Consider the following 21,920-nt stretch of genomic DNA (forward strand, 5'->3'; position numbering starts at 1 on the left):
CACTGAGCAGTTGATGGCTAAAACAATGCACTGGCTTAGTGCTCAACCGAAGGTAGATGGGGTTCAGGGATGGGATATTTGTAACCAAATGATTATGGCAAGACGGGCATCTTGGGTTGGACATTCCACAAAGGAAGGGTGCCAACTTTAATAATACCCATTTTTTTTAAACAGTTTTTATTGCAGACTTATGAAATACAGGGTGCAAGCAGTTATTCATCTTCTCCCTGTTGTCAGCTCCCCGCAACCCTCGTTACCCATTTAACACAGCCTTTAAGCCCACAACCCGGAGGTCGGGCGGCGTTGTACAACGTTCCTCAAATCGCAGTGACTCAGTGACAGGTGGGGCCGGAGCGCCTGGGAGTTCCTTGTCTGCTTTTATTTTTCTCCCCTCTCAATCCCCCCCCCCCCACATCTATATAACTTGAAACTCCATCCCTCCCCACCCACCTCCCCATAGGTCGCGCCCCCTACGCCTGAGCCCGCTGTTAGCCTGCCTTCATGAGTGTAGTCAGGAATCGATAAATGTCTAAGTGGTGTTTGTATCCTGCATGTGGTCAGGGGCCGCATTGTTGTCGCTGGGAGTGCTCTCCCTATCTGGGGTTGCGCTGTCGCGCAAGGCCTTCCCATGCGGCTGCCGCCTCTAGTGCCTTGTCATCCGCTGTTCGGTGAGCCTGCTGGTATCTGAGCGTGCTCTCACACGCTGCCCAACTTTAATAATACCCATGTTAGATTTTTATTGTGTCACTTAGGGAGTAGAAATCAATGGCACCATTCCGGGAACATCTCCCTCTTGCCTTTAGGTTTCTTTTATAGACCCCATTATTTTCCTCCATTAGAGGGCGGGAGCAGATTCGCACCAGAAAAACCTATAGGTAGTCTCATCGATTTTAACCCCACTAATAGATTTGCTCCCCTGTCTGGTTTAGATGCGTGCCATTGACTGACTCCTGTAGTTCTATCTGTGACAGAGGTCACATTTAACCTACCTGCCGCTTCTAATGTGATTGTTTCAACTCCTCCGCTGGTTACAACTGGGAGGTCTGAGCATCCGGAGGCCCTGATGCTGTTAGATCGGGGTGTAGGTATTGCTCCCTGCACATTAAGTTTGCTATCGTGGAACATTGCTGGTTTATCATCGAAGACAACTTCTTCTGATTGGTCTACTCTTATTGAGCTTTATGACATTATTGCCTTCCAGGAGACCTGGTCCGTGAGTACTATTTTCCTACCAGGATATTTGTCCTTCAGCAAATCGGCCATTGCGACCCCCAAGGGGCGCCCCTCGGGCGGTTTAACTGTTTGGGTAAGACAGCAGGTGGGCTTCCAGGTAGCCGAACTGGGGATTGACAATCCAGATATACAGGTTTTTAAAATACATTTTGAACATGTCCCTGATTTTATATTTTATACGCAAGAGGTTTGGCCGGCGGGAAAGCCTCACCGACCATCTCTAGTCTAGATTATTTTATCAAGTCACTGAAAGGGAAACATAACTGGGTCATTGCGGGGGATTTTAATTGCACGTTTGAGCCGCTTGACCCAGAAGACGCCAGTCTTACTAGCGACGAGGATGCGACCTCGGGCATTCCATCGTTAACGCTCCCCCCAATTAATAAATGGACGGAGGCAGTACTGCAATTAAAAAGTTTGACACTGGAGAGTCGGCTCAGGGCGGTTAACGGGAGATCCAAATCTGATGTCAAAGGCAACCCCACTTTTGATAATGGGAGAAGAAGTACTAGGATTGACTACTTCCTAATTAACTTTGATCAAGGCTTAAGGACATGGAAGTATTAACCAGACCAGAGAGCGATCATGATCCACTGTCGTTGACATTAGAGGTAAAGGGTCATTTATTGCTGAGGGGCGGCCCGGAGACTGTCACGGCAGACGTTGTTATGTCTCACGACTGTCGAAGATTAAAATGGACACGTGTCTCTGAAGATGAGGGCACCATGGCACAGATAAGGTCTACTTTTGAAGAGTCCCTTGTAGCCCTATCCTGATTCCAGCGAGGCTAGCCTTACAACTCTTATAGAGACCCACGAGTCCCTGTTTGCTAAGCTGAAAAGCTATTTTACTAAAAATATAAAAAGATCCAATGTAACCCCCTTTCAAAAAGCTGCAAAATGGTATGACGGAGAATGTAGGATAGCTTTCAGACACTTGTCCCAAGCCATTGGGGTGGGATCAGCACAGGAGGTAAGGGAACTAAGGGCAGACTAGAAGGCTACACAACTCAGTGTAAAGAAGGCTTACAATGAAAATAGATGGAGGGACCTTCTAGTGGCAAGTAATGGGGAAAAACTGGTGTTGGTTCTGGCACTTAATTAAATGGGGCAGTGGTAGTGCTGGCCCGGCTCCAGTTAAGAAAGTTCCACCAGAAGTTTGGGTCGCACATTACAAGTCCCAATTTTCATCGCCCGAGGATAGTACTATGTACCAGCCCTGTGCTGTGACGGACTCAGTCCTTTCCTTTACACCAGCGGAAATCGAGAGAGCCCTCGATGGTGTGGCAGCAGGTAGGGCTCCTGGACCGGATTGTATCCCAGCGGATATATTTAAATCAGATCGGGAGAACTAATTGAAATATATCCTCTTCTTTGCTAATGGTTTGGCAAGAGGTGCATCCATTCCGGAATCCTGGCGCGTGGCAGAAATCATCCGCATTTATAAAAAGGGGTATTGCGCCAGTCTATCTAATTATAGGCTCATAAGCCTCATAGACTCCCTTCAAAAAATTGTGGCGAGATTAGTGCTAAGTAGGGTAAATAGTTGGATAGATGAGAACGAAATACACCTATCAAGCAGGATTTCGTTCCCATGTTAGCACTATCGACCAAGTTTTTAGATTTATGATGATATATTGGAACACAGTGGTCTTAGCAGGGGGTACACTATACAGCATTCGTAGATCTTAAATTTGCATTTGATTTAGTCCCCGGCCATAAGATGTGGGAGGTTCTTAGGGAAGCGGGGATGACTGCTGAGATCTTATCTTTTATTGTAAATCTACATGAGTCTACATCTGCCCAAGTACGATGGGGTCAGCAGGGTGAGCGAACAGTCCGCTTTCCTGTGAACAAGGGAGTAAGGCAGGGGTGTGTTCTGGCCCCTACCCTCTTTTCATTGTTCATAAATAATGTTATCTCATACTACTATGAATATTCCACGGACGCACCTACTCTTGCTGGATCCAGGGTTCCTCTATTAATGTTTGCAGACGACACCTTAATTCTGTCGAAGACGCAATCAGGTCTGCAACGCGCCCTTGATCGATTCACTTTGTTCTACAATGACCATGATTTAGTAGTTAACGTCGATAAGACAAAGTTCATGGTCTTGCATAAACACAGAGTAGTGAAAGCTAGAGTGGAAATGAACAATGTGCCCCTGGATCAAACTGACTCCTTTGCATACCTGGGTGTTACTTTGGGCAAATGCTTGAACTGGAAGCCACAGTTAGAAATATTAGTCTTAAGGCATAATCAACTTGCAGGGGCCCTCCTAAAAGAATTCCGGTTGTCCCAAACCAAACCAGTTGGACCGGCTCTATCTAAGGGAAGGTTAGAGGCTCAATAAGTTACGGGGCGGAAATTTGGGGGTTCGAAAACTTAGTACCATTAGTCTTAGCCCAGAACAAATTCCTGAGGGTATTGACCGGCCTTCCTCAATCCTCTCCTCTGAGGCCCCTACTTTTAGATCTAGGATGTATATCCTTTGAGGGGCCTTCGGGTTTTAAACCACTTGCCTATTGGCAAAGACTTTGGACAACCCCAGAGCTAGCACCTTATGCAAAAGCTGTTAAGTCCATTAGGGAAGCAGATAAATCAAACACAATTTCCTGGCTACAAAAGATTAATGCATTGGTATCTGAAATGGCCTCATTCACCTGTGGGAGGACCCAGAGGGGAATTCCTTTCTATCTAAAAGAGATCTTCAAGCCATATATAGGGACACGGTTTATGTAAAGTCGCTGTCCTCGGTTACTAGTGGTTCCCTCACAGGCCTCTTTCTTGAATAGAAGTGTGAGCATAAGCTGGAGGCCTGTTGGGATATTATCACACATCCTGGTGATAGAAAACGTTTCCACCTATTCAGAGTGGGGACACTCCCCCTAAAATTGTTTACTAAAAAGTGGCGGGATGACCAGGATATAAAATGTGACACTTGTTTAACTGAGGACGAGACTCTATTGCATGTCCTGTTTGTGTGCCCTTCATACAAGAACCCTCGGCTGAAATGACTCGGGTCCTTAGAAGGAAAAATCTGCAAGGCATTATGCAATCTATCGGTTTATGCATTAGTGTACTCAAGTTTCCTCCACGTCATTCAGTCCAATATTGAAGACTGTAACCAAGCCCTGTGTAATTATGTATTAATAGCTTTTGACCCTGAATTCTCCCTTTTAAACCTAATCATTGTTTTAACAGCCTTGGGATTTTATATCACATGCTCTTTTAACAAAATATTCTTGTATGAAATTTTATGTCTTTTTAGATTATATTGTATTCGTTTTAATGTGTCTTTTATGATTGATTATGATGGAAATTGAAATTAATTACTTCACAAATGCTCTTTAACTCTTTGTGGGTGGATACATATGTGTATATTCATTTATATAAAGATATATATGTGTGTGTATATCTAAACATACATATACATGTGTATGCATGTGCATGTGTGTATATATATATATATATATATTTGTATGTGTGTGTGTGTATATATATATACATTTGTATGTGTGTGTGTGTATGTGTATGTATATATATATATATATATATATATATAATGAGCTACAGTTCACTTGTGGCAAGAGGGGTAGATTGACACTTGCACTGTGAATTACGTCACATCAGTGTTTTCACTAAATGGAGCTTAGAAGCAAAGAATTTTTTATTCACAGCTTGCGCTCAACATATTTTGGTCAATGCCACTGAAATTATCTTGTACTAGAAGCTCTTTAAGTTAAATCTTGTTAACTTGTTAGCTTGCTAAATCTCTCAATTTCCAGAACAATGAAGGCTGTGAGGAACCACCCCCTAACTTTGGAAAATATCTGGATTGCTTACTGGATTTCACCACGCAAAGCAGCAAGGTATGCACAAGCCTTATATTGAAGGACCTATTTATTAGCCTTCTAATGACCATGCTAGCAGACATTCAATATAGTCTTCTATTTTGCTTCTAAATTCTTCATCATTTACAGCTGTTCGTGTTTTTTATATCTTTATTTTTGGGACTGTGAGAACGTTGAATTGCTAGTGTGAAAGAGCTCTCAACTTTCTGATAGTGCACAGATATATGGGTTGTTAAATTAGGATCACTATACTACTCAATAATCACTGACTATCCTCATCAGTGTGGTCCTTAACCCCTTTGGGGCTGATGACGAGCTCAGCTCGTCATGAGCGTAACCTGCCGTACGCTCATGACGAGCTGAGCTCGTCATGTAACGCGGTAATTTTGAAATTGCCGCGTACAGCGGGAAAATGCACAGCATCAATGCGGTTAAAGTGTATAGAGGAGAAATTATTCTCCGGTTTTGACAATTCCCATGGACATTCTTGACCAGGCTGTTCATTTGAGAGGGCTTTGCAGTGTCAAAATGGAGGTCAAAAGGTGCCACTGTTCTTGAATTGAATGAGTCCACATCCCGATGTGGTAGCCAAATAGTTTTGTCCATGAAGGTATTCATGTCTGGATAGCTGTACAGTTTGCTAGAACACAAAGTATCTGACTGATTTCGTACATAAATCCCTGATGTTTCAATATGGGTTGAGGGGTGGGTAGGGTGAAAGTCTTTTGGGAACAAGGGATGGCAATTTGTTGCATCAAAGAGCTAAACTGCTTCCAATTGCACGTTTTTCTGAGGGTCTATTGGCCTTGTCTTTCTGAAATTCTCAGCATTATAGTGGGCATAGGAAAAAACAGTGAAAGTGCAGGAAGATTTGGGGCCAGATGTAGGAGCCCAAATACCGGTCGGTAACAGCCGATTTCGCCCGTTACCGACCGGTATATAGGAATTGGCATGTAGGGGCCAATTTTACCGATTCGGTAACTTCCAGATGTAGGTGGGACTCTTCTGAGTCCCAAAGGCCTTACAGATTCGGTATTTTACCACCCAATCCAATTGGGTGGTAAAATACCGAATCCAGGTGTGCTTGCACATGTGTGCATGCACACCTATGCCATGTGACAGACAGACATGCCATTAGGGCATGTCTGTGTGCCACATGGCACACATGCCTGTATTTGGGGTGCTAGAGGGTGTCAAAGTGACACCCCCTGCACCCTGGCAGGAATCGGTATTTACCGATTCGGTATTTACCGAATCGGTATTTCCCATTGATTCCTATGGGCTTCACAGCCCATAGGAATCAATAGGAAATACCGATTCGGTATTTACCGAATCGGAAAATACTGAATATTAACGATTCGGTATTTCTAAATTTAAAAATACCTACATCTCCCACCTTCATATTTACCGATTCATAAATACAGAATCGGTAAAAATTCGGTATTTATGAATCGGTAAATACAAATTACCTACAGCTGGCCCCTAGTGATTAGTGCAGTTAAACCTCTGGGTCTTAAGTTCTGGATCTTTATTTACAACCAGCTAAGGAATGATTGTATGTGGAGGCTGTTTGTCGAGTATTAGAGATTATATTGTGGTGCTTTTGCAAAAAGTAATGCTTAACAGGAACAATATGAAGAAGCCAACAGGATTTGGTCTGCAAGAATTGCACATTCTGTGTGGGGTGCATCAGTCACTTATTTCTGGGGAGCGGTGCCATCTGCCAGAGTTCTACAGATCTCTTGAAGATATTCTTACTGTTCTGTTACTCTTCCCTCTTTTCATTTGTTCAAGACATTTTGCCAGAGTGAGAAAGTGCCCTCTTTCTGCATGGTTGCCTCCACTTTTTGTTGAATTGCTGATTTGCTGATTTGCTTTGACTGAGTGTGCCGTGGGTACCTGCTAACCAGGTACCTAGGGCCTATGTTCCTTCCCTAAAACTGCATTGAAGCCTAAACCCAATTGGCATTTCTGGCCACAGGTCAGCCCAGGGTAACTGGTACCACAGGTACCCAGGGCATTGTGACCAGGGAAGGCCTCGAAGGGCTGCAGCACTTATTGTGCAACCCTTAGAGGCCCTGTACCTTTACACACACACACACACACCCACCCACACACCCACCCCCACCCCCACCCCCACCTCTTCTTCTTCTTCTTCTTCTTCTTCTTCTTCTTCTTCTTCTTCTTCTTCTTCTTCTTCTTCTTCTTCTTCTTCTTCTGCTTCTGCTTCTGCTTCTGCTTCTGCTTCTGCTGCTTCTGCTTCTTCTTCTGCTTCTTCTTCTTCTTCTTCTTCTTCTTCTTCTTCTTCTTCTTCTTCTTCTTCTTCTGCTGCTGCTGCTGCTTCTGCTGCTGCTTCTGCTGCTTCTTCTTCTTCTTCTTCTTCTTCTTCTTCTTCTTCTTCTTCTGCTGCTGCTGCTGCTGCTGCTGCTGCTGCTGCTGCTGCTGCTGCTGCTGCTGCTTCTTCTGCTGCTGCTTCTTCTTCTTCTTCACGTGTCTTGGTGCAGAACAAAGCGAAGAGTCGACATTGCACACATCCCTTTGTGCCATGTCTACAACCCACTGCGCTGGCATAGATGAGTCACCCCTCTAGCTGGATGCACTATACCAGTGGTGAGGGTACAGGTGCATGAGCCCTGTACCCTTAGTGCCCCAGTCCATTCCTGTAAGTGCAGTGCTGCCATTAAGAGTGTATGGTGCTGGGAGTGTGAGATTTAATCAAAAATTCACACAGAGGGCATCTCAGAGATGCCCCTAAAAACTAGCCTACATCTAGTCTCCTGGCGCAGGTGCCAGCCCTCCGTGGTGTGCTCCAGGGATAGAGCTGCCCGCAATTCCTCCATGGACAATATCACACAACATTGGGATCAGAGTAACGTAAAGTTAGTGACCCTTACTTAGTGGTGCCAACAGAGGCAGCTCCGTCGTTAATATTGCCCGAAGCATGCACTGCGAGTACCAGCTCTCCACAGAAACTGGATTCTGAGTCCCGCAGGCACCCCCTGGGCTCCACGTCGGCTGCGGGCCTCCCCGGGGTGCCCACTCCACCTCGCTTGTCACCAGGGCCTGCAGGAGAAGAGGATAGTAAGGTGTTCCACTCACCCTAGAGGGAAACATTTCCAGCAGTCAGCAGTTGCCCCTGAGTAGCCTTAGGAACTAGGGGCCAGATGTAGGTAAGTTCCATTTACCGATTCTTAAATACCGAATTTTACCGATTCGGTATTTCAGAATCGGTAAATGGTATGTAGGAAACAATTCCGTAAAAAATACCGAATCGGTAATGAATGTCAATTACTGAATCGGTAATTACCGATTCGGTAAAATTGTAAAATAGTCAAGGGTGGCAGGGTGTCACTTTGAAACCCTGCTGCACCCCTGATTAGGGATGAAAAAAGGGGGGTTAGGCCCAAATGACTGGAAACAGGTAGGGCCAATGGTTCAATTTATATAAAGAAAAAGGTACCTAGAATCCAACAATTTTATGAAACAAGACCACTATATATACTTTTAGTGGTACGTGCTGTTTATTTACCCATTTGTTTTTTAATTAATTCTTAATTTACATAGAAAACTCTCTTATTTCCAAAAGAGACATAAACAAAGTCTACATAAAATACCAAAGTATAATCACATTAATCACATATAGACATTTACAATGGACAAAATCAATAATACTCCAATAACAAACATTCATAAATTGCACAATACGTCATGTGAGTAGTGAAAAAATCACATTTGGTTATACAAGTTTATAAAAAATTATTATGTACAACCAAAGAAACTAAACCATTCACAGATAAATTCAATATAGATGTCCTGATTTAACAGTTTGACTGTTTTATATCAAATAAGAATATGCCGACGCGTTTCTGGCCACGGTTAATTTCTTTGCGGGCTTTCATCAGGGCTCCTTAGTAAAAGCATATTGAAGCAATCTAAAACAACAAAAATAATTTTATCACTACTTAAGCTCCTATTCTCCTTTAACATACTCCATTTGGTATATTAAGATGAAACTCATACCTTCTAATAGCTTCTTGACAGAAGACACCAGTTAAACTTGAATCAATCCTGAGGAGATGAGGTCGGGGTTTTGCTACAAGGGACAAACCAATTGTACGACATAAAGCGGTGGACTACGCTTGTTTTGAATCAAAAAGAGTTACAAAATAACACAAAGCGTACCTTATTTATTTATTTTTTTTTTTTTATATCCTCATTTGCGTGCATAGCTCCAATCTATCAAAACCAAAAGACCGCCACAGAGGAAGAGAAAGAGGATAAATGGTCGCGTTTTGTGCTGTCTCAGCTTATTGCTGGTGGGAGAATTCTTAAGGGAGGAAGACCAGATCCCATCAGCGCAGTGAACACGGGCCAAATCCTAACTCACTTAGGGCAGTGCCTTAGTAGATAGAACCCGAGTTATCGAGACCCCCATACCACCAAGGTTCTCGGCCGTGGTAGCAAGGATGAGTAATGCACGCATTAATCATTGGACCTGGGGAAAAAAAAGAAGAAAAAAAAAACACAGGTTAGACATTACTATCCGAGCATACCCCAGAAAGCTCTACTATTGGGATTTCCCACTCTGGCTAAGTCGAGTTTGGAAATTCGAAGAAGTGATGTTTGCCATTCATACACTGTCGGTGGTTGAGGATCCTTCCAGTGTCTACAGATCTCCCTACGTGCCGCTAGAATGGCATAGAATAATAAGTTGGTTGTTGCATTACGAGCTTTATTTTTGAGACCAAAAATGACAAGGGCAAGGTCTATAGAGATATGTTCTTCCAAAGATTGTGATAAATTATTGCTAATGGCTTGCCAGTAACCGGATAAGTTTGGACACTCGTAGAGCATATGGATGTCGGATGCTGCGATTAAGCCACATCTAGGACATGAGACTGGGCCCGTTAATGAGAACTTAGTCAACCTTTGTGGGGAGTAGTATGCCCTATGTATTGTGAAAAGGTGGTTCCTTCGAAGCCACGCAGGTTTGACAAGGTCCCAGAGTGTTAGGCAAGAAGCCATCCAAATCTCCTCCACATCCAAGCCTGGCATTAGTTCAGCCCATAATGATGTTGGTAAATGAAAGTTAGCATCAATTTCATCAATAATTTTGTAATACCAACAAGAGATTTCTTTCTTTGCCACTGGGCTGTCTAGAAGACGTGTTACCAGGTCGCTGTAACCACCTATAGGGAACTTACTAATCCGTGCTGGCAGCTCTTGATATGACAGTGACCAGCTGGAGATCTGAATATATTTAAATCTCGAAAGACTAGGGCCTACTTTATTAATTAAATAGTTCCAAGGAAGCAGTGAGCCATCCAAAAACAGATCTTCCCAGCTGTGGATTCCGGCTTCTATTAAAGGATTAGTAAGTGCATCCGTAGTCCATGAAGGAGGAACTGGCAAGTTCCATATGGGAGCCTTGCCAGAGTAGTAGCCAATATTGGTCGATTGCCTCACTTTATACCAAGTATGTGCAATACCTTGTAAAACTTTCAATTTTATTTTCTTAAAAAATTTGGGGTCTCCAAATTTAAACATGAAACCATTGTGGTCAATACTTTCACATTCCAAAAGTGCAGAGAAGAGAAGGCCCATCCCTGTTGATGTAGGAGTTTTAAGCAACATGCGAGTGTGCGAGAGCTGAAAAGCCCATGCATAGATTTGAAGGTCTGGACCGGCCAACCCTCCCTTCTCCCTTCGACGTCTGATTTTCTTCCACGAAATTCTAGGACTCTTACTATTCCAAATAAAGCTAGTAATCGCGCTCTGTAGCTTTGAAATTAATTTTGGATAAAAAAAAAGTGGAATTGAATTAAACAAAAAAGAAACCTTTGGTAAAATACTCATCTTCACCAGATTAACCCTACCCAGAACTGTAAGCGGGAGGTGTAACCAGTCTCTCATCAGTTTCCTGCATTCTGCAGCTGTTTTATTGAAGTTTAAAGAAGCAATCAAGTTAATATCCTTAATTATGTTTATCCCCAGGTAGCGAATTTGGGTTTTAGATGTCCCGTTGTTGTTAGTTCTATTAATGTTCCAGGACATTGACTCTGTTTTTACGGCATTAATCTCGTAGCCTGAAACTTTGCCAAATTTGAGGGCTAGGTCAATTATCTCTGGGTAGGCTTCGTCTTCATTAGTAGTAAAAATCATAATGTCATCCGCATAAAGTGCCACCTTTTTAACCCAGCCACCAAAAATAAAAGGATTTATGAGTGTATTATCTCTTAAAGTTTGGGCAAATGGCTCGATATATATATCAAAAAGGAGGGGAGACAGGGGACAACCCTGTCTGGTTCCTCTCGTAACATTGAATGGCTCAGTCAAGCCACCATTTATCAGGAGTGAAGCAGATGGGCTACGATATAACAGACCTATAGTTCTGCGGAATCTTTCCCCCACATTGAACTTCCTCAAGGCCTCCGACAGGTACACCCAGTTCACCCTGTCAAAGGCTTTGGTAGCATCCAACGTAAGGACAGTCAAGGGGATGACCTCTTTTATAGCTATGTCTATAGAGCCTAATAGTTCGTAAGTGAGCTCGCTTAGCTGTCTGCCCTTTATAAACCCTTTTTGGTTCGGATCTATAATAACAGGTGCTACCTGGCTCAGGCGACTGGCCAATATGGTGGCAAAGATTTTGTAATCGGCGTTTAAAATGGATATAGGCCGATATGAGCCGCAATCTGAGGATGGTTTGCCAGGCTTCAAGATGAGGGTTATAGTGGCATTATCCCAGGATTTAGGTGGTAATTCGCCATCTCTTAGGATTTGATTGAAAAGGGTAGCTAGAACTGGAGAAACCTCTGTGATAAGTTTTTTATATAGCTCAACAGGCAGTCCGTCAGACCCAGCAGCTTTACCTGATTTTGATCTCTTTATTGCCTCCTCTACCTCTGTGGTGGTTATTTCATCTTCCAGTGAGCGGCTCTGTTCCGGTGTTAAAGATGGTAAAGAGATTTCTCCCAGCCAGTTCATAATGTAGTTCTCTGTAACATTTAGGTCGTCCTGATATATGGATTGAAAGAAAGTTCTAAGGGCCGCTCTTATATCGTCATCTCTAGTGAAGGTTCCCCTCGCAGATGAAATAGAGGAAATGTTGTTGCGAACCCGGTCAGATTTTATTTTCCAGGCAAGTAGTTTCCCTGCCCCTTCACCATATTGAAAATGTGAAAGCTTACTTGCCTCCCATCTTTGCAGGACACGTTTCTCCAGAGTTGCCGATAAAGCGTGCTTTAGTCTATCCAACACCGCAAGTTTTTCGGCCAAGCCGTGATTGTCTATAGTGCCGGTATTATCAATGTCAGTTTGAGCTGCCGAGATGTTATTTTCTATAGAAGTGACTTCTTCTATATATTGCATTCTTCTATAAGCCACTTTACTTTTGATAAGGCCTCTTAAGGTACATTTAAATGCATCCCACATTATACCTGTAGCGGCTGTACCTTTGTTAATGTTAAAAAAGTGACAAGTTTCTAGCTGTAAAAATTCAATATCCTCTGGTAACGAGAGTAAAGATCTATCAAAGGACCATGTTCTTATAAGAGGTGCCATAGGATGTTTTAATACTAACTCGATTGCTGAATGGTCAGAGAGGTGTATTGGGAGATAGTGTGTTGAGATAATGTCGTCAGCCAAAGCTCTACTAGTGAGGATAAAATCGATTCTGGATTTGTGTCTATACTTCAAATTTCTAAAAGAGAAGTCTTGCCTTTGACCTTCTCTTACCCGCCAGATGTCGACATATCCCTACTGGTTCATTAAACCTAAGAGACAGTCTCTAGATTTAGAGGTAGATTTTTGTCTGCTGTTAGGGGATTTGTCCAGAAGTGGGTTCAAAGTGATATTGAAGTCCCCCGCTATAATCACTGGGTCTGGAAAATTTAACAAGTGATTAAATAGGGTTTTTAGTACTGAGGGATCATCAATATTTGGACCATAGTACCCCACTAGCGTTAACTTCATTTCACCTATCTCTACTGCTACAATGGCCCATCTACCTCCAGAATCAACTTTTTGTTGGTTTATCTTAAACCTTACTGATTTCTTAAAGCGAATCAAGACCCCCCTAGTATTATATCCTTGTGTAGTTGAAACAAATGATTCTATCCACCTATTCCTTCGAACCAGCTCGAGTATCTCACTCTCGGTTAAGTGTGTCTCCTGGAGGATAATGATCCCCGCATCGGAATCTCGTAAATATTGCATGATTTTTTTTGCACGAGGCCTGGTGCGGAGACCATTAACGTTCCAGGATAGTAATTTAAGTCTACTCATTGAGTTGTGCGTTTGGATTGTTTGATGAGACTGGCAGGAAAGCTAGAAATCCTTGTGAGAATTTATATACAAGATAACTGTCAAGCTTGAGATGAGTATCAAACATTGTACGTGTAAACTTATTTGCAAAAAAAGAAGAAGATTGGAGCTCATTTTTTAAAGTGTGATTGTAACCCGCCACCCCTTCGTGCCTTCCTACCCCCCCCCCCCCCCTACCCTGGGAAAACCCTGCACTCACCAACCGGAAGTTTCCGGAAGTAAGTGCCCCTAGTTCTTCCCCATCTCGACCCTATGTGCCTCTTATTTTAACGTGTGACTCGCCTTTAGATCTAATTTTATTTTATGGGCAAATATTTTTTATTTTTTATTTTTATTTTTTTTATTTTTTCTCTTTTTTCCCTTTTCCCTTCTTTTTTTTTTTTTTTTTTTTTATTTCGCCCATTTCCCATTTTTTTGTATTTTTTTTTCCTTTTCCTTTTCCTTTTCCTTTTCCTTTAAGGGCTTAACATTTAGGGTGTTCCTTTTAGGTATGTCTTAAAATACCAAGGTTTCTTAATCAATTAGGATCAATAATGGAAAAGTTAAGGTGTGTAGTGCTATAGTTCAACACATCTACGTGCTATACCTCAGTAGTACTAGCTCTATTCCTTCTGCTTCCTGCTACCAAGAGAGATCAAAAGATCGTCAGCAGCCTGCACTGATCTAATATTGTGCATTTTATTGTCTAACATGATCTTGAGAGATGCGGGAAAACCCAACTGTACTGTAGCTCCGTATTTGCAAAAGGCGTCCATCCTCCGACCCAGCTCCCACTGCTTGTCTAATGTGAATCGGGAGAGATCAGATCGGATCTGAAAGTTATAGCCTTTAAAGGATTGCGACTTCAGCTTAAGTGCCTGGTTTAAGATTTGTTCCTTCACTGAGTAAGTATGGAAATTGACAAGAATTTTCCTATGTTTAGTACGCTGTGGGTTGCGTCTGAAAGGGTCCCTATGTATGCGTTGAATGTCTGTTGCAAGCTCTTCAACGGAGTGGGAAAGATTTAAAGTTTCCTTTAATAGAGTAACAACGTAGCTCTTTATGTCTGTGCCTTCGCTTCCTTCAGGAACATTTAAGATACGTATGTTGCTACGTCTTGCATTATTTTCTAAGAGCTCCATTCTCTCCGAAAGGGCTTGATCTTCTTTTTTTAGCCTTATAATGTCTTCCTCGGAGGCCTCAGTTCTCATGGATATTTGACCCACTGTTTCTTCCAAAGCTTGGGTTCTCAACGTCAAGGTTCCTATTCTCTCATCAAGGGACTCACAAAAACTTCTTATCTCCCTCTGATTAGAGGCTGACTCAGTAAAGCCTTGCTTAATTTCTGCCGATAGTGCTGCAAACATTTGTTGTATTGAAACGATGGATATAGTTTCTGGGCTACCTCCTACGGCCCCATTTACTTCCTGAGACGTTATCAAGGAGGGTTCAGAAAACATTCCCGCCTCAAAGTTGTCTTCGATAGTGGCTACGGTTACAGAGATAGGGTCGCTAGTGGGGTCACTACAGCCTTCTAGAGGTATTGAAAGCACAAGCTCATCCGCTGTTTCATCCACTATTACCCCCCCATCAGAATTCTCTGCGGCTAGGTCTGTTGGATTTTTAGGCAATAAACCCTCTCTTTCGTCCTCTATAGGAGACATCTCTGCTGGTTGTAACTCTTGAGGGGAGTCGATAATTACTGTTTTAGCCTGAGTGTGCGAGGGATTTGCGAAAGTGACCTCTGTGGCAGTGGGCATAATCTGCCCATTGATTGACATGGTCTCTGAGCCCAGATTTAGAGCAGTGATATTATTGTTAGACTGCAGTTGCTCTTTTCCAATTTGTAAGACTTGGGGAACTACTTTAAAGTATGAGCGCAAAGACGGGGTAATTTTTGGCGTAATAGCAGTAGGGGATTTCACCTTACCGCGTTTCCTGCCCCTTTTAGCTTTTACTTCAGTTGAAAGGTAAGAGGATGTTTCTTGATCTGGGTTTAGTTTTTCCCCGTTTTGGGGGCTTTTTCCTGAACCAGCCTCCTCCTCAATTACATGCAGGGCGTCTTTAGCTCTCTTTTTTCGGGATGTGCTGGCCCCCACCAAACCCTTTGCTGAACTCTTACCTCTTAGCTTCCTGGCAGGTTCTGCAGTGCTCATGTGTGCCACTGTTGAGCTTGTGAAGTTTTGGTAATTGCAAAATTTAATCACCTCCTTGGCGTGGTGTCGACTCCCAAAAGGTGATTCGTTAGATTCACTCACATTCAGTGCCCCTTTAGGTGTAAAAGCAAAACCGCCGTCTAATTTTATTGAAGCCTTATCTCCAAACTCCAGCTTTCTCTCATAACAGATGCCGCTTATGCACGGATCTCTGCGGAGACTTTGTATCCGCCTAGCCTTGCGGAGCTCCAGAGCCGCTTGCCCCCAGCGTAACAACTCAGGTGTGGGCTTGGTTTGGGAAGGGTGTCGACCTCCGCTCGTACGGCTAGTGCGGCAGGTCAGTTCCGCGGAGCAGCCGCGCCCAGTCTCCTGCGCACGGTAGACGGTCGTTTGCTCAAGGCACATCGGGGGAAGAAAGGCGGTCTTGATTTTCGGGCTGTGTATCACACGGAGAAGGGCGTATGATTCGTAAGCTCAGTGGTTAGCGCTGCGACGTACCATCGTTAGCAGTAAACGGTAAGCGAGACAAAAAAACACGAGAAAATCAGGCCCCCTAGGATCGAGACGGAGCAGAGCACTGCCGCAGATAGGTTTGAAGTCGGGGTTTTACTACAAGGGACAAACCAATTGTACGACATAAAGCGGTGGACTACGCTTGTTTTGAATCAAAAAGAGTTACAAAATAACCCAAAGCGTACCTTATTATATGGATGATTTGCTCTCTCCTTTTTTTGGGGAAAATGATGAATTGCGGGTTTTTTTCCCAGCGTTCCTGTAACAACGAAGCATTCGCTTGTTAAACGATGCTTCACGAAAACAGGGGGATTTTACTTAGTATTGTAAATGCCTATTATGGCTTAAATCCTACCTGAATAATCACTTCTGCCTTATGAAAAATTATCTGTCCTCTCTTTGGTAAGCGTCTGTTTTCGTAATTATCCGATATTAATCTGCAAAAGAAAAAAGCCCTAATAAGTGACATTTTAAATACTACTGCGGGCCGACGAAAATAAATCAAAGCGGCACCGCATATCTCACCTTTTATTTTGTTAATCCAGTCATGCAGAGCATTCAAGCTTTCCACCCAAGCCGGTCGCCACCAAATGGCTGTTAGACGCCAGCGCGGTGACCCGGAAGTGGTTAAATAATTAAGCGGCATTCAGACTGGCGCCCCGTTGGTATCTGGGACCCGTAGTTTCCGTCACAGAATAAATCGGAACAATTACTGAAACGCAAATTTTAAAACAAATAAAATTAGTCGCAATATGCTACATCCACATGTTTGGGTGTTTGAATTATTATTATTATTATTATTAAAAAAGTTTATAGAGCGCGTAGTCCCCCTGAGGTATCCCAGCGCTGAAAATCCCTACATCTGTGGTTCCGGGGGCGAAAAAAGGGGGGGGGGGAGGACAGCAGATTCAGGAAGAACGAAGGTAGCGTTTAAGGGAACAGGTGAGCTTTCAACCGTTTCCTAAAGCGTAAATAGCTAGGTTCTGTTCTCAAGTCTCGGGGGAGAGCATTCCAGAGGCGAGCGGTGTGGACCGAGAAGCGTCTTCCACCCGAGCGAGCTTTCTTGAATCTAGGAAGGGTGATAAAGGACTCCTTATCCGATCGAAGAGATCTTGGGGCTTTGTATGGTCTTATAAATTTCCTAAGAATCGGGGGGCCTAGATTCTGCAGTAGTTTATGCGCCAGGCATAAAGCTTTGAATATTACTCGTTCCCTCACTGGAAGCCAGTGAAGGAGCTTCAGTGCAGGTTTGGCTGAGGCTCTGGCAGGGGTATTAGTAAGGATTCGGGCGGCCGCATTTTGGATTCTCTGTAATTTATTCAGAGTTGCTTCGGGCGCGCCCTGGTAGATAGCGTTGCTATAGTCGAGCCTGGAAAGTATAAGGCCTTGGATGAGAAGTCTCTGCGAAGTACGGGGAAGTAGGTGCAGGATCTTTCTCATTGATTTCAGTAGCCCGAAACAAGTACCGGCTACTTTTTTTGCTTGGGTAGTGAGTGAGAGGTCGGTTTCGATCCATACACCCAGGCTTTTTACTTCCTGTTTTGGGTCAGGGGGGGGGACCCAGACAGGGTGGCCAGATGTTCTGAGGGAGGGTGAGTCCTTTCTGACCCAGCAGGAGAATATCCGTCTTTGAACCATTCAGTTTTAAGGCTGAGCTATTCATCCACCCTTGTATCTGCGTCAAGCAGTTGAATAAGTCCGCAGGTTGTTGGCTAGGGTGGGAAAGGGAGACCACTAGTTGAGTGTCATCCGCATAACTGACGATGCTCACTCCGAACGGGGTCACAACCTCCTCCAATGGGGACATGTAGATGTTAAACAATGTGGGGCTCAGGGAGGAGCCCTGAGGCACCCCACATTGGAGGGGTGTTTCGGAGGAGCAGGTGTTGTTCTCCCAAACCTGAAAGGATCGTTGGGCCAGAAAGGAGGAGAGCCAAGATAGAGCCGTGCCCTCCACTCCTACCCTCTTGAGCCGTTTGATCAGAAGGTGGTGGTTGACGGTGTCGAAGGCCGCACTCAGGTCGAGGAGGATCACTGCCACTGATCCCCCTTCGTCTAAGAGTGCTCTGGCCTCCTCCACCGCCGCCAGGAGGGCGATGTCGGTGCCCTGCCCTGGGCGAAACCCTGTCTGCGAGTTTTTTAACAGGTTATTAGATTCAAGAAACTGAGAGAGTTTCTTGTTCGCCAGTTTCTCTGCAATCTTGCTGGTCCCGGGGAGAAGGGATATTGGTCGATAGTTGGCCAATTCCGCCGGGTCCAAGGAAGGTTTCTTTAAAAGCGCTTTAAGAACTGCCGCTTTCCAACTAAGGGGAACGACTCCTTGTTGTAATGACGCATTTATCAGGTGGGTGAGGGGGGGGATGATGATGGAGGCTACTTCCTTGAGGGTTCGTAGCGGGGCGGGGTCCCTAGGAGATCCGCTTTTGATGACTTTTAGCGTATCCTCAACTTCTTTGATGGTTATTTGCCCCCAGGAGGATAGGCGAGGGGAGATCGGAGTGTCGGGGGGGTCGTCACTCTCTCCCAGGTTGGTAGAAGGGATGGAGTCGAGGATTTTTTAATCTTTGTTTGGAAAAAGCTGGCTAGCTGATGACATTTTTCCTGGTCTGCTTTGGGGTCAGGGGGGTTGTTCGGGCCGGGATCAGGGACCTTAAGAAGATCTTTCAGGATGGTGAAAGTGTCTTTGCTAGAGCAAGCGGCCCTTTCAATTATTTCCTGAAAGAATAGGCTTTTTGCCTTGCCAATGGAGGATTTGTATCTTGCTAGGGAGATCAGGTAAGCATCCTTGTTGGAATTGGACTTTTCCTTCCTCCAGGAACGTTCAGCTCTTTTACAGTCCTGCCGTAGCGACTTGAGCTCAGGTGTATACCACGGGGCTGGAGGTATCCGTTTGGTATGTTTAAGGATGGCGGTTTTAGGAAGAAGTGTATCCAGAGAGGATGTGATCCAGGAGTTATACTGTTTATCGGCCTTCAACATCGCACTTTATTTAAATGCCCCAAACACTACTGTTCAAAACTAATGCAACTTTATTAAATCAACGGTATGTCAACTGTTTTCTTAGGGACACTGGCCTAATTCATGCCCTGTTATCTTCTTAGTCTCAACTCCTATTGTGGATCTGTCTGGGGACCAGCTTATATGCCTGGAAAGTTGGCAATTCATATTAAGTAAGCGGCATTATGATGTGTTACATATTAGATAAATGACATAGTCTGGGCTATACTTAAGCTCTTGACAACTCTGACATCTCATTGAGGCCTGTAAAGACACTGTTAAATTTCATTATTAGATACGCCTCCTTAGCCAACAACATTGAATCGATATCAGCAGTATTTTTAGACGCATTATTAGATAACAATGCTGTCCATTTAAAATCGTGTTCAGAGTGGCTCTCTTTTGTAAAGTGGTCAACCATTGGGGCTGTATTCCCTTTCTTTTTGATTCGTGAACGATGCTGTGTTATTCTTTGGTTTATTTGTTGATTTGTTTTGCCTATGTAAATCTTTTCACATAGGCAGATGACTGCATAAACAACATTTTTAGTCTTGCAGTTAGTAAACGTGGGATGTTTCCATTTGATATTTCGATGTACAAAATCTGTTCCTTCCACGGTGTTTTCACAGGCAATACAATTACCAACATTTGTGGTGCCCTTGAACTGGTTTCATTCCCCATTGTGACAGCAAGTCTTGTTTCAATTCTTTTACGGGAAGATCTGCTCTTAACAATTCTTGGCCAATACTTTTGCTTTTACGCATTGCAAACAATGGTCGTGTGTATTTCACATCTAGATTTTCCAATAAATGCCAGTTACGCATTATTATCTGTTTGAACTTATTAGTCCCCGGTCCAAAAGTGGATACACAGACTAATCTGTCCAAAACAGCTCTTTCTTTCTTTTGTAAAAGTGTCTCCCTTGGAGTAAACCACGCTCTTTTTCTGGCATGTTTAAGCATCTTTTTGGGGTACCCTCGTGCTTGCATCTGGTCACAAAAAGTGCCTGCGTGTATCTCAAAATCCTCTTTAGATGTGCAATTTCTGCGACTGCGAAGCAGTTGGCCGTACGGCAATTTCTCTTTGAGACTTTTGGGGTGTGAACTTCCAAAGTGTAGAATTGTGTTTTTGTCTGTGGACTTGCGGTGCAGTGTGACCGAAAGAACTCCATCATTTGGAATCACATCTACATCAAGGAATGTTAGCTTACTCCGACTTTTGGCATAGCAGAATTTTATATCTTGGTGTCTACAATTCAACCATTCTGTGAATTGGTCTAACTGCTCACTTGTTCCAGACCAAAGACACCAGACATCGTCAATATAACGGAGCCATTGGGTAATATGGCTCCGAAATGGGTTGTTATCAAAAATGTATCTTTCTTCAAATTGAGCCATGAAGAGGACTGCCATTTCTGTCCTTTTGCCCCAGAAATGGCTGGAACCAGACTTAAACAATATCTTTGAACAGCCTCCAATGTTTGCTTTCACTAGAGCAAGAAATATGGGTGAAATGATCCAACCTCATCAGTCAGTCAAGATAGCTTTATTCGGTATTATTAAAAGACCACAAAAGCACATATAAAATTCATACCACATGTGTAATACAGTCAAACATTAAAAAGATCTTAAAACGTATATAAAAAACATTATAAAAAGGGAATCAGAGGAAATCAGCTCATTAAATATACTATTAGCAGCATATATGTGTAGGGACAACTCTAGTATTAGGTCATAGTGCCCCTAGTTCTAACCACGTATTTCGGGTATTTGGCAGCTGTATCCACAGTAAGTTCGTCATGTAGCATGTACAGTCTAGTTAGAGCAGGTCTGCATTGGCGCAGACCCCACAGCCTTAATAGGGGTAACTAAAGTCTCTTTCTCCCCCACTCATAATATTTACAGAAAAAAATGCTGTGGATGTTAGACTGAGTCGAGATGTCATCACAAGGGCATTTTATCAATGACGGCGACCAGTCATTTGGGGTCGGAAATGTTATCAGCCTGTAAAAGCAGTCAGTTCTCATCCTAGTTAAAAGCATTTTGCGTATAACTGGAATTTTTCGGAGCCAGATAAGGGTGTAGGCCAGGTCCATGTAGAATCCGGCGATGAGAAATGATTGTTGACTTGTTACCATCCAAGTGCCACCGTCTATCTTCCAACAGTGCAAGGCAAATGTCTTTTAAAGATTTTTTCGATATTAATGAGCATGTGCTCGGATTTGCGAAGAGTTCAGGGTGCCCAATGGAGGTCATAAAGCTTTTGATGTATTGAAGCCAAATAATTTTCTTAACCGCAGATTGATTCATACAGTCCTGAATCACATCCCTGCTGAAGGCTGTCTCTTCCGATGACCAGATCTTATGCTATAACATGACAGGAGTAACCTTTATTAAATCCCTAATATGCACTCGATTTAGCTCTTTATGGCAAATAGTAGTAGAAACAGATCTAGGAACAGCTAGCAAGTATCTGAAAAAAGCATTTTCTGCTAGTTGAATTTGTGAGCAATCGGCCGTCCCCCATATGCCAGCGCCGTAGGTTGCTGTGGATACACATTTAGCTGCATACATTTTAATCAAGGTATCTATGGGTTTTCCACCCAGGCGTTTGGCAAATTGTTTTACTGCTCCAATAGTACGGGTGAAGGCCAAATTTTGTGAGGCTATCGCTGTTGACCAGGTTCCTCTGTTGTTAAAAGTGATGCCTAGATAAGAAAAGGTTTTAGTCAAGCTTATCTTGGACTGGTTAACGAAGGTTCTGCAGTCTGTTTTAAAATTTCTCTTGGGGGTACAGCTCATGGTAAAAGTTTTTCCTACGTTAATCTTCAACCCTCTGGACCCCATGAAAGTTGAAAAGCCGGT

General features: G+C 43.5%; 1 protein-coding gene across 5 annotated transcripts in view; it reads left to right on the forward strand.

The window, feature by feature from the left end:
- The window catches only part of LOC144762305 (exportin-5-like), a 2,106,094-nt gene that overhangs the window by 505,940 nt on the left and 1,578,234 nt on the right, over positions 1 to 21,920 (forward strand). For all 5 annotated transcript variants that reach the window (XM_078647454.1, XM_078647456.1, XM_078647455.1 and 2 more), the window contains exon 10: positions 5,021 to 5,104. In XM_078647454.1, coding sequence (XP_078503580.1) covers positions 5,021 to 5,104 — 84 coding nt within the window. The remainder of the gene's footprint in view (positions 1 to 5,020; positions 5,105 to 21,920) is intronic.

Source organism: Lissotriton helveticus, chromosome 6, assembly GCF_964261635.1.
Source record: "Lissotriton helveticus chromosome 6, aLisHel1.1, whole genome shotgun sequence".
Classification (NCBI taxonomy): Eukaryota; Metazoa; Chordata; class Amphibia; order Caudata; family Salamandridae; genus Lissotriton; species Lissotriton helveticus.